This window comes from Eptatretus burgeri, chromosome 1, assembly GCF_056783735.1.
Source record: "Eptatretus burgeri isolate ZD-2024b chromosome 1, Ebu_testis_v1, whole genome shotgun sequence".
Classification (NCBI taxonomy): domain Eukaryota; kingdom Metazoa; phylum Chordata; class Myxini; order Myxiniformes; family Myxinidae; genus Eptatretus; species Eptatretus burgeri.
Window position 1 is genome coordinate 151,893,995 of NC_140961.1, and position 13,206 is coordinate 151,907,200.

Sequence of the window (13,206 nt, forward strand, 5' to 3'; positions counted from 1 at the left end):
GTGTTCTGCCCATTTTCCATCTGCTCCCTCTCTAAATTGAGTGTACATGTACGTCCTTGTTTGTCTTTTCCTGGATTGCCCTTCACTCTTCTGTCTGGTTAACTATCTGGAGATATTATAAACTGTTGCCATGTCTCCCTTCTCAGCTGCGGTTTCTGCTTCTTCCGATATGTTCTCTTAATAATTTATTTCATCCTTCCATGCAGATTTCTCCCCAATTCTGCCTTAATTAACATAATTATTTTTCGGTACTTCTTTTATCATCTGTTTTGCAATCATCTTTTCTCTTTCAGCTTCATCCTGTCCTCAATTAGATTGCCCCTTTGGGTGCAGATCATACTTATAATAAAACAAGATTATTTCAATGCGAGTTTGCTGAGATAGACCTTATAGTTTTCTCAATCCATCAGATCACACACATCATGCCGTTTCTGTGAACAGATCGAGCATTATTGGTAGCTGTTTGCAATCAAAGAGCGAAGCGGAAGAACATCACACATGCGAGAAATGCACAAAAGAGCATGGGTGGGATGGCGGAAGATGACGTCACGTCCTCAGCAATAAAACAACAACAACAACAACAACCAATACTGGCCTGGCTACTTTCTTTCCTTGGAAAAATAACTTCACTTTGCTCAACTAACATTTCTCATTACCTCGTACAAGTCAACATGCACATGTGATATATCAAGATGGAGAAGCAATGTAAATTATTGGTAATATACACCAGAAAATTCAGTCAAACCATTAAATAATACTGCATTGCTGGGACATCACAAAAAAAACTGTAAACCAGAACAGCATTTGTATATGTGCCTGAAGGTAGTAGACCTACGATGCCAGGTTAAGAGGAAAGGCGCCATCACTGACGAGACTGTCTTCGGGCACCTAGGGATTATTCTGCCCCATTGACACATATGCAACCACTCATCCATCAAGAATGTAGTCATCCAAGTGTTTGGGTCATGAACGTAGATGTCCTGACCTCCTAATAGGTGACATGGTTGCCGTGCTGTCATCACCATGGCGCTGAACCTGGGAATCACAGGATGATCAATCATGGAGGGTAGAACTGTAGGAGGAGGAATTGGAGCAGAACATCTTCAGCTGGAATGAAGAGAATGGGAGGTATGTGGGGTGGATTGAGGGGAGCAATCGGTGGCCCCTCATGTCACCTTCCACACATGGAGAATCATCACAGTAGGCTCTGTGCAGATGCAGGATGGTTGGTGTAGTCCACGTGGGTACCATGTAACCTTCAGATTGTAGTTCACGATATGATGAGCATCGGAGTGGAGAGCCAGCAAACTTACGGATGTTGCACCAGTTTCCATCCACAGACACAACCAGGTAACGATCTCGTGCTCAAGACTTGGATCCATCCAAGTATAAGTACACCAGGTCTCCAACATGAACTTTTGGAGGAGCAGAACGTTTTGTTGATGGGGAGTTGGACTTCTCACTATAAGTATGTTTCCTGGAGCATTGGGCATGCTTCTATCAGATAAGGTTCTGATTCAAGATTGGAATTTGGTGGTTAGTGAACTGGTCACGTTGTGTCCACATTTCCCATGCAGATATACCGAGAGATCTGTCGTGAGATCAGGTAAGTTCTTCTCGTGCCGTTTCATAGCCAAGCATACCCATAGTGGATTGGGCGTAGACCCTAACACCATGAAATGGAGTCGCAACACCATGGTACTTCATTGACTTTTTAGAAAGAGGGATTTGATTTAAAGGCATTAGTCAAGTCAGTCGTGATAATATGCTCCCACCTCCCAATTTTTCGAAGAGAGGAATCGACGTCGGGAATCAAGGAAGGCTGGGGTTTGCTAAATCGGCCAACATCGGCAAATGCTGTGAACAGTCTGAACCGCCACTCGACTTTTTCACTAAGAAGGAGTGGTTGAGGTACTCCACGTTGACTCTGTGTCTTCCGGTTTAACGAAGACACCCATATCTTCTAGTTCATCAAACTTGCATTATAGTTCTGTGAGGTTGCTGTGAGAGTACAAAGGTAGGCGACCATTACATTGAGGGGGCTGGACAAGACCAATATTAACTACTGGTTGGAATGGACCAGATGCACCATTATAACCTTTGGGCCTGGGGTCAAAGACATCATCATACTCTTGGAGGAGGGTCTGAAATGTATTTCTAATATCAAGGGGAAAGGAATTGTTTGGATCGAGTGTGACATTGGCAGTGTAAATGTTTGGGGCTGTTTTCTTTGGGTTGAGTTAAATCTTGGTGTGGGGGGGGGGACTAGTCTCACTGGTGATGTTTGAAGGCATAAAGATGGGACCAATTTTGACAAAAGTGTTCAAGAGATCGATCAATTTAAGGCTCATCGGTCAAGTTGACAGTACGGATCTTGCCAGGTATGCTCAATATGAGATTTAGGGAAAGCCATATTTCACTTGAAATACGATGAGCCAGATTGTCACTGTGAGGTTCAAGGGCATATGTGGAATCAGACAACTTGTCATGGAGGTTTCACTCGATGTACTCACTGGGCCATATAGTTACAATTTGTGGAAGGGCACGTAGCAAATGGATACGCCAAACTGCATGGTGAGTGGGAGAGAAATCTGATCTGATAAGCCATATTGGTATATGGACCTATCATTGATGATGATGTGGCGTTTATCTTGGTGAACAGAAAAGTCATTCTGCTCCATGAAAGGTGTTCCTGCAAGGACATCAACATCCAGGTTTTCAACAACAAGGCCTTTGAAGGTAAACTGTCGATCATCACGAGTCATGATAAAAAAAATGACTTCACTGAGCACTGTGAGTGGGAAGGAGACATCAGCCTCGTGTGCTGACTGAGAGTTCTTTCTCATGGGTAGCCAAAGACATTTGGCGGTTGATAGGCTCATCATGTTTCCAGTGGCAAAACTGTCAATTAAGGCACAGATAGTGTAGTGACAGTAAAATGTGTCGACGTAAGGTGACTGGCTTATTTGACTTGTCATTGTCATCTGGAGAATCCCTGATCGGGTCTCCCACTTCCTCGTCATCGTCAGAGGTGTCTAAGATATTAGATATCTGTCTCGCTTTGGCCATATATATTGCGATCTTGTTCAGGGAGGTAGCTGCACTTACTGAGAAAATGGCATTCCGCACATTGCGTTTGGTGACATAAAGGGCAGCATTTTGGGGAGCGCTGTGAACGTTTATATTTCGATTTAGGTGGAGGTATTATTTGTGGAAAGGCAGGTCTCTTTTGTCTTTTAGAAAGATGGGCCTGCTTGACTGTTGTGTCTTCACCGGAATGTATTTCATCTAACAAGGACTGTTGGGCCGGCCAGGGAGATTTCTGTTTTAATGGGAGCCAATGCACAAGAACGCAGTTCAGTACCATAAAGATGTTTGACTATTTAAGGCAGCGTCGGCTGGATTAGTTGAAGTCAGCTGAGAAGGACAACATTTTTGAGGAATGGAGTTAGCTCTTGATCATCTGCAGGAACTTCACCATGGTGCGACATGCATCCATCATGGCACAGAAGATTGTCATGAATGAAAGCTGCTAAGTGCTGGTACAAGCCTTATGGATGGTCTTCTGGTTCTAAACGGACATTAGAAAAATCTTGGAAATGTGCGCCAGTCAACTGAAAACCGAAATGCATGCAAGATGTTTTGCCATATATTATCTAAGGAGATAAAATCACGGACAAATTTGTTTGCGTGCAATGACTAGGCAATAATTAGATTTTTCACTGAGCATCATCTCCAACACATTGAATTTTAGTTGAGCTGTGTGCCTATTGCCATGAGTGATATCTTCACCATCATCATTGAAGCTCTGGAGAGGTGTTCTCGTTTTCTTGAACCATTGCGAGCCAGTCGTAAGACAAGGAGTGAAACTCATGTCTCGGGATAACGTGTAATGGAGATTTTGTTTCCAGTTTTTGAATGAAATAACCGTCTCTGATTTAGTAAGGCACCACTGTTTAGGGGCCAATGTGAATTTGCCATCGGCGTGGATGTAGATAAAAATGTTACTCACAGAAACCAGGTCGACAGATGCTACTCAGGTTGTAAGCACCTGGGTGGTCCGTCAGAGGTTGTGAAGATGAAGAATCAGGAGGCCTTTGGCTGCAACACTTTTGGTCAGCTGAAAGGCTGGACATAGGGTCAAAATCACTGCCACCATGTGAGTTAGCTGGGATTGACCTTATTATGTTCTCAATCCATCGGATCACACACAGCATGCTGTTTCTGTGAACAGATCGAGCTTTATTGGCAGTTTACATGAAACACAACGAGCACATGGAAATCAAAGCGACCAGGAATAACATCATATGTATGACAAAAGCACAAATGAGCATGCGCATGACAGAAGCAGATGACATCACATTCCAAGCAATGAAACAACAACCAATACTGGCGAAAATTATTTTTTAGAAATTAGTTTTCACTCTTTTTATTTTAGGAAAAGATTATTTGAAATAAAATATTCCCCGTTGTTTCCTTGCCACATCATTAGAATTTCCCAACTGTTAAGTGAATATGTTTTGGCTGAGGCAGTGGTGAAAACCACAAGGTTCTGAAAAATGAGCCAACTCTATCAAAAGGAGAAATTGATGTCATCTTGTTTGGAAGTGAAAATGAGTGAAAATTATTTATTTTTCGATTGTTATTGATAATTCTGGAACTTATTAATTATGGGGGATAATAAACAAATTGGAAAAATTGACAAGGTGCTTAATAGGAGGAAATTTGGATACTTTTTCATTCATCCTTTAGAAATCGTAAAAAATGGCAACAGCATCTTAAAAACTGATTTACATTGATTTTGCTTTTGTCGAGGAAACTGTTGATTTCTGAGAATTTTCCTTGAAAACTGGGAAATATTAGTAAATTGTCTCAGCTGAGCTTTGGCTCAGAACCATCACCCTCATCCGACCCATGTCAATAAAGACCACAATTGCCTCCAATCTTTTCCAACATTTCCTTGATTTACCTGATCACCAACAATGGACAACTCTTGTATGCAGCGTGTTTTGAGTATTGAAAACTAGTAAATACGACCAGTCGCTTCACTGATGGGAACAATAAGAGTGGGGGGGAGGGGGAGAGAGGGGTGGGGGAAGGGAAGGCAGTGTGAGGTGAGAGGAAGGGAAGGGAGACAAGCGGTGAAGCGATAATTTCGATTCCTACTGTCTCATCAAAAGGATTCTGCACAGAATAACAGTGACGATGGAAACAAAATAATGTGTGAAATCCATTTTCTACTGGTCATACTATAAACACAGCCCAGAGACAAACACTGCCAGGGCACGTCCAGAGATAAACATTGTCTGGAGAGAAGCACTACCAAAAGACAAACACCGCCTGGACACATTCAGGGACAAGCTATCTGGAGCCGAAAAACGCCTGGATACATCTGAAAACAAATTCCCATTGAGACATAAGCACCACCCTGACACATCTGGAAATAAATAAGGCCCAGACACGTCTCGAGATAAATACTGCCCAGACGTGTCTTGGCAAAACACCGACCAGACAAGTATGGAGAAAAAAACTACGGTCCGGACAGGTACAGAGACAAACACCATCTGGAGATAAACAACTCCGAGACAGGTACGGAGACAAACTCTATCCGGAGACAAACACTGCCCGGCACATCCAGAGACAAACACAGACACACCCGTAGACAAGCATTACCCGGACATAAACACAACTTGGACACATCCAGATACAAACATCACCAAGAGATAACACCAACTGGACACAAACACTATCCAGATAGGTCCGGAAAGGAAGATCCAAATATGATCACCACCTGAACATGTCGAGAGAGAGAGAGAGAGAGAGAGAGAGAGAGAGAGAGAGAGAGAGAGAGAGAGAGAGAGAGAGAGAGAGAGAGAGAGAGAGAGAGAGAGAGAGAGAGAGAGAGGAAGAAGAAGAAGAAGAGGAGGGTGGGTGGAGGGGAGCTGGCAGAGAGAAAATGATATGCTGCATGAACAACACACACACATACACACACACACACACACACACACACACACACACACACACACACACACACACACGACTGTATATATATATATATATATATATATATATATATATATATATATATATATATATATATATATATATATATATATAAAGGTAAAAGTGGGATTGCACCAAGGATCGACTCTGAGCCCTTTCTGGTTTGCAATGGTGATGGACAGGTTGACGGACGAGATCAGACAGAAGTCTCCATGGACTATGATGTTCGCGGATGACATCATGATCTGTAGGGAGAGTAGGGAGCAGACTGAGGCGAGCCTCGAGAGGTGGAGGTACGCACTGGAGAGAAGGGGAATGATAGTCAGTCGGAGTAAGACAGAGTACATGTGCGTAAATGAGAGGGAGGGTGGTGGTATGGTGTGGTTGCAAGGAGTTTAGGTGGGGAAGGTGGATGGGTTTAAATACTTGGGTTCAACGGTCCAAAGTAACGAAGAGTGTGGGAGAGAAGTGAAAAAGAGAGTACAGGCAGGATGGAGTGGGTGGAGAAGAGTTGCAGGAGCGATTTTTGACAGTGGGGTAGCTGCAAGAGTGAAGGGGAAAGTATATAAGACGGTAGTGAGACCAGCTATGTTGTATGGTTTGGAGGCGGTGGCACTAACAAAAAGACAGGAAGCGGAGCTGGAGGTGGCAGAGTTAAAGATGCTGTGATTCTCGTTGGGAGTGACGAGGATGGATAGGATAAGAAATGAGTATATTAGAGGGACAGCGCAGGTAGGACGGTTTGGAGATAAAGTGAGAGAGGCGAGATTGAGATGGTTTGGACATATGCACAGGAGGGAAGCGGAGTATATCGGGGGAAGGATGTTGAAAATGGAGCCACCAGGCAGGAGGAGAAGAGGAAGGCCAAAGAAGAGGTTCATGGATACGCTGAGGGCGGACATGCGGGTGGTTGGAGTATCAATGGAAGATGTGGAGGATAGAGCGAAATGGAGACGGTTGATCTGCTGTGGCGACCCCTAACGGGAGCCAGCCGAAAGAAGAACAAGAAGAAGAAGATATATATGTATATTAGTGCTTGGCCAATATCAGCAATTTTTCAGTAATTGGCAGTTGGAGTCAGTGTGACTACCGACTGCAGTACGTATTTTATACAACCCAGACACATTGAGAAGCTTTCACCCTTGTTTTGAGGGAATTTCAAGAAACAAATTAAAATGAGATGGTAATCAAAGAATACATACCCTGCACGGTCTTCAGAAGTACTTGGTGCAAGCCATCTCTTTTGGTGTTTGATGGTTTTTTTTTCTTTGATCCAATATGGCTGCCAGACGCCGTGACCGATTACATCGTCTTTATCAAACCATATTTCGCATGGGTAGTTGATCAATTAGTTAAATTTTGCATTGATTGGTTGAGTGTTTTATCTGATGAAGATTTGCAAAGATTTACTCTTTCATCCAATATGGTTGCCATAGCATGTGGCACATGATGGTCATTTTTATGAAATACCTGGTCAAATTTCAAGTCAATCGGATGAAAATTGACAATTTCAGAAATTTGGCCGATGATCTTTTGGCTGATGTTGACCTCAAAAAAAAATTGGTGGATGAATTTTGTGAGCTGATATGAAAATCATCTTCAAATTTCAAGTCAATCAGATGAAAATTGACAATTTTAGAAAAATCCGGCCAATGTTGACCGTTTGGCCTAAGTTGACCTTAAAATTAATTGGTAGTTGACGTCAATGAGCAAATCTGCAAATTATCTTCAAATTTCAAGTCAATCGGATGAAAATTGATAATTTTAGAAATTCCGCCTATGTTGAACTTTTGGCCTATAATGACCTCAAAAACAATTGGTGGTGAAATTCGTCTGAACTGATATGAAAATGCTGTTCACATTTCATGTCAATTCGATGAAAATTGAGAATTTTAGAAATTTTGGACAAATATTGACCTCAAAAATTGTTGGTGATTGAATTCACTGACCTGATATGCAAATTGTCTTCAAATTTCAAGTGAATCAGATGAAAATCGACAATTTTATCAATTTTGTCTACATTGACCTGATGACCTATGTTGACCTCAAAAATCGTGGGTGATTGAATGAAGTGACTTGATATGCAAATCCTCTTCAAATTTTAAGTCAATTGGATGAAAATTGAGGATTTTAGAAAATTGGCCGATTCGACCTTTCACCTATGTTGACCTCAAAGAGTGATCGCTATATCACATGGTCATATAACATGTGGTAAAGTTTTAATTTCCTCTGATGAACAGTTTTTGATGTATGCTCTTAACAAACTGCAGACACGACATATGCCATACGTACATACGTCATGCTCCATGTGTACATATGCTACTGATCGCTTAACCCTGCTTTTCGCTTTGTGAGCGCAGGGTAAAACCAACGTTGCCTGCTAGACATGTCTGGGAGATGTGCATAAACATTACTCTATATTTATAGCAGCGTGTGACGGGTGGAAAAAAACATTGACTCTAATTTAAAAAACACGTTAAGACAGCAAACGGCTTGGAAATCAGATCTAATCAAATATATTTTGCTTTGATACTCACAAAGATAAACCATATAACCATGTTTAAGCACACCCGAGTCATATAAAATAACCAATTACTTTAGAAACAATCACGAGGACAAAGGAAAACGTGATCCCTCGTATGCTGCTGAGGTTAAAAGTTAAAACCTCCACCACCCATCATCATCACCATAAGATACGGGACGAAACTTTGTCACCACGACGCCCATAACTAAAGATGCTGGCATGCACATGCATCCACGGAGAGTCCCTTTACAGATCCAAATTTACCCATGCGTACCTCGGCCTTGTAGCAACTGCCGACTGTACATCTCGAGCGGGACAGGAACTGCACTGCTCTTGACTGTGGGGCACTGTGCAAGTGGCTTAAGCACTCAAGCAAGCACTCTAACGAAATGGTTAATAAGGAACGGCTGGCTTGACAAATGATGTTAAGCTGATTGGTAATGGCACATACCTGCAAAAACTAAACATCACCAATTTCTTAGCATTTTCAGATTTCACTCCAGATTTAGATTTATTTGGTCCACATGATCCAACCCTCCAACTCAAATTATACTTCGATGATCTACTTTAATTATTCCGTGATTGTCGATCAAGGAAAATTGCATCATGTAATGCATGAAGTCACTCCAAGCTCCAAAGTTGAAAACTTACAAAGGTAGTTAAACTAAAACTTACAAAGGTAGTTAAAGTAGTTAAACTAACCACTTACAAAGGTGATGCATGCAGCGATTCGGAGGAATTATGATCAGGCATTCGATGAAATGAGTAAGGAAAGTGAAAAAAAAAACATTTTGACCACTTTATCTACAACAAACCATTGTAGCCTGTTCCATCTCAAGGCATTGTTTAGCAGGTCTTAATTTGTCACTTAATGACAAATTAAGACTCCAGCGAGGTAACCCAGGATGTGCCTTAAGACCCCATCAAAAGCGTGTTTTCCGAGAATATGCCCGATCAAGGATAGAATTAAATAAGGTCGTTAATTATCTTCAACAAGGGTGTTTTAATAACTAAAACACCCAATTTTCACTCGATATGCACTCCCTTGGAGTTCTCTTGGTATGCATGCAAAGTTTCAGGCTGCGAGGTTTCATGATTTTTGAGTTATGGAGGAGATGGACAGACTGACGGACAGACAGACACACACACTGACATTTATCAGTAGAGATGAACATCTTCCAAGTCCATATTGACAATCTTATAATGTTATTTCGATTTATCAGTACATGTATCGTCACTGTTTTCATTGATGATGGATTTTACTTTTCAGGGAAATGCTTCAAAGTTCTCAGGTTGTCCTGTGTGAATTATGAATCGCTGGGGTTCAGCTGGATTGTTTGTTTGACGGTTCAACTGGTTTTCTGCACTCTTTGGATCTCAGTTGGCTCTTCTCTTCCTGTCCGTGACAATTTTGTTCAACCTGGTCAGATCGTTATCACCTGTGATGGCATGCATGTTCTCTGGGCTGGCTGTACTATTGCATTCCTGGGTTTTCAAGTTATCGTCTGTTTTTTCATTGCGCAAAGACATCACAGCGTGAACTTGTCTTTTGATGACCCAAAGTTTGTTAAATTTTCCATGCTTGTGTGCTCTATTGTTTTTGCAGCATTTTTGCCTGCTTACAGCAGTACGCAGGGAAAGTTTAATGTTGGTACACAAATGTTTGCTATATCAGCGACAGCTTACAGTCTTTTGGTCCCTCTTTTCATTCCTAAATGTTATGCTTTATTGAAAGTTAAATATTAAGCTGTAATTTTTATGCAATAACAATAATATATGCATGACAATCCACGATCTGTGTTTGTGGTTTTAATGTTGCTACTTGCAGTGACTTTGGCTCATGAAGGATAGTGTCACATCAATATCATTAAGTACCACTAGCAGAATACCCACCTGATGGGCAAACTTGTTCCAAGCAGGCAACACGTTCTTCTACAGTATACCTTTAGTTGGGCAGTGTATAGGCAACTGACAGCTCCAATGTAGGCAAAACAAATAAATAACCCATGAAGTTATATTAATGACGCAAGTACATATCCACTGATTATAATTCAAAACACCTCAATGCACTGGTAATTGTGAGGACAGGAATACTGCACTGTAAATGGTGAAGACTTGTAATACCCTCCCCCACCTGTAAGTGATGCGACATGATACCCATTTACATGGATAATTTGCATCCATTCCTCATCCCCCCTCCCCCCCCCAAGACCACTGACAAAGATAAAACATCCCAATACATTAATTGGGGTCATGCTAATCCAAATCTGGATGTAATCAGCCCAAAACTGCAGGAGGAGCAGCACGACAAACAAACAAACAAGCAGTCATAGACTGGTACTTACGAAATCGTCAACTTGACCTCTGACCTTGTCTAATAAAAGCTGTCTCTCAAGAAGGTAGCGACGCAAACCAGAAGTTTATACGATGATTCTGTACCAAACCATCAAAAATGGAATGTTTTGGATGTTTGACCTCACTGTGACCTTGACCTTTGACCGATTTTCACCAAAATCTAATCAGCGCTAGCCACCACCCTCCCGAATCACTTGGTGTAATTTGACATTGGTAGCTTCTTCCGTTCTCGAGTTATCTGTACCAAACCATCAAAAATCGAATATTTGACCTTACTGTGACCTTGACCTTTGACCGATTTCGACCAAAATCTAATGAGCACTTGCCATCACCCTCCTGACTCACGTGGTGTAATTTGACATTGGTAGCTTCTTCCCTTCTCGAGTTATGGGGAGGGTTAAGAACAGGAAGAAATGGGGAGGGAGGATAGAGAGTTGGGGTGAGGGTGCATGGAGTTGGAAGAGGGAGCTTGAGATGTTGGGAAGGGGGAGGGGTGAATTGAGGAATTGGGGTTGAGTACTTGGGGTTTGGGGCAGTTGAGGACTTGAAGAGGAAAGAGGGAGGGAGGACAGAGGGGACAGAGTTGGGATTGAGTGGTTTGAGGCTTTTAATGAGGGGGGATTGAGGACATTTTGTTGGGACGGGGTTTGAGGATTTGAATAAAGGAAAAGGGGGCACAGAGTTTGAGTGTGGTGGTGATTGTGGGTGGGGGGGGCAGAGAGAGGACAGAGTTTGGAGGGGTTTAGGACTTGTGATTGTGTGTGTGTGTGGGGGGGGGGTGGTGGGGGGTGGGAAGTTGGAGGTTGGAGACTTGAAGTCACATTTTACATTTTGCAGCATTTCCATGAGTCCCAGATAGTCCCGTTGAGTATTTTGTGTTCACAACGTATTTTGGGTTCTCTCGGTATTTTGGTTCCTCTGGACCTTTTGACCAAAATCTAATCCGATACATTGTTCCTCATTTGAGCAAAATGACCTCTGTGTTCAGGTCATTTTGATCCCCTGGGTGTTTCGGGTCCTCAAGTTATTTTGGGTCCTCTGGATCTTATGGGTGTTTGGGGTCCTCAGAGTCTTTTGCATCCTTTGGGAGCTTGAAGGGTTTTGGGTTCTCTGGTTCCTTTGGATATTTTAGGTCTTTGGGTCTTGTTTTTTTTAGGTCTTTTGAGTCTTTAAAAAAATACAATACCGAGGCTCGTATGAGAGCTAACACACAGAACATACAATAAGGGGAGCAGGAGACAAGACGGGCGGGAGAGGTTAGGAAAAAACAGTGGGGAACAGAGACGTGAGGAGATCTGTGGAAGCGAGGGGGGCGTGGTACACGGGGTAAACAAGATGGACACTCCAGGGAATTTTAGGTCATTAAACAACAGGGTCTTTCACGAAGGAAAGCATCGAATTTGAAGGAGGTGGGTTTGGGGTGGATTAGCAGGGGTAGAAAAGATCGTGGATGTGGATGGGGGATGATAAGAGATGGTGGTGAACAGCTGTTTTGAAGACATGGAGGGAAGAGTGGGATTGAAGGAAGTGTGATTGTTTGACCAAAGGCAGGAAAAAAAGAGAAATGAAAGATTGAAGGTGAGCAGTGATGCTTGATTTTGGGAGTTTTACCAGAAGAGGTTTGCTGGCGACCTTGAGCACTGTGTGGAAATATGGGAGGGAAATATTGCAGACAGAGCAGGGATGGGGGAGTGAGTCCAGAGAGGAGACAGTAGAAGACAGTAAGACCACTGACCTGTGTGCGGTGAGAGACTGAGAGACCCAAAGACAGCCTTATCGCGTGAGATATCAATGATCCTAAGTGCCTTGGTTTCCACAAAGTGAAGCCAAGAAAGGTGAGATGCAGGAGCACCAGCCAAGAGGGGAGAGCAGTACTCCATAGATCATACTCGGAGCAGTACTCTGAGTCTTCCGGGTATTTTGTGTCTTTGGGGTCTTTTCGGACTTTTCAGTCTTTTGGGTCTTTTGGATCTTTGGGGTCTTTTTGGTCTTTGGTGTATTTTGTGTCTTTGGCATCTCTTGGGGTCTTCAGCATATTTTGGATCTTTGGGGTCTTTTGGTCTTTGGTGTATTTTGTGTCTTTGGCATCTCTTGGGGTCTTCAGCATATTTTGGGTCTTTAAGGTCTTTGGGGTATAAGGTATTTTGGGTCTTTGGTGTGTTTAAGGGTCTTTTAGGTCTTTTGAGTTTTCATTGAAGGTCTTCAGGGTATTTTGGGTCTTTGGGGTCCGTTGCATTTTGGGGGTAGATTGCGTCTTCAGGGTCCAACTGGTTTTCAGCATCTTGTTAATCTTTTGGGTCTTCAGCATCGTTTGGGTCCTC

The 13,206-nt window shown here is 42.5% G+C and overlaps 1 protein-coding gene across 2 annotated transcripts in view; it reads left to right on the forward strand.

Moving 5' to 3' along the window:
• The window catches only part of LOC147035759 (extracellular calcium-sensing receptor-like), a 57,059-nt gene extending 46,785 nt beyond the window's left edge, over positions 1-10,274 (forward strand). For both annotated transcript variants that reach the window (XM_085847285.1, XM_085847295.1), the window contains one exon: positions 9,801-10,274. Coding sequence is in view for 1 of the 2 variants with exons in the window: in XM_085847295.1 (XP_085703421.1) it covers positions 9,801-9,836 (36 nt within the window). In the remaining variant the exon portion in view is untranslated. The remainder of the gene's footprint in view (positions 1-9,800) is intronic.
• The last annotated feature ends 2,932 nt before the right edge of the window (positions 10,275-13,206 follow it).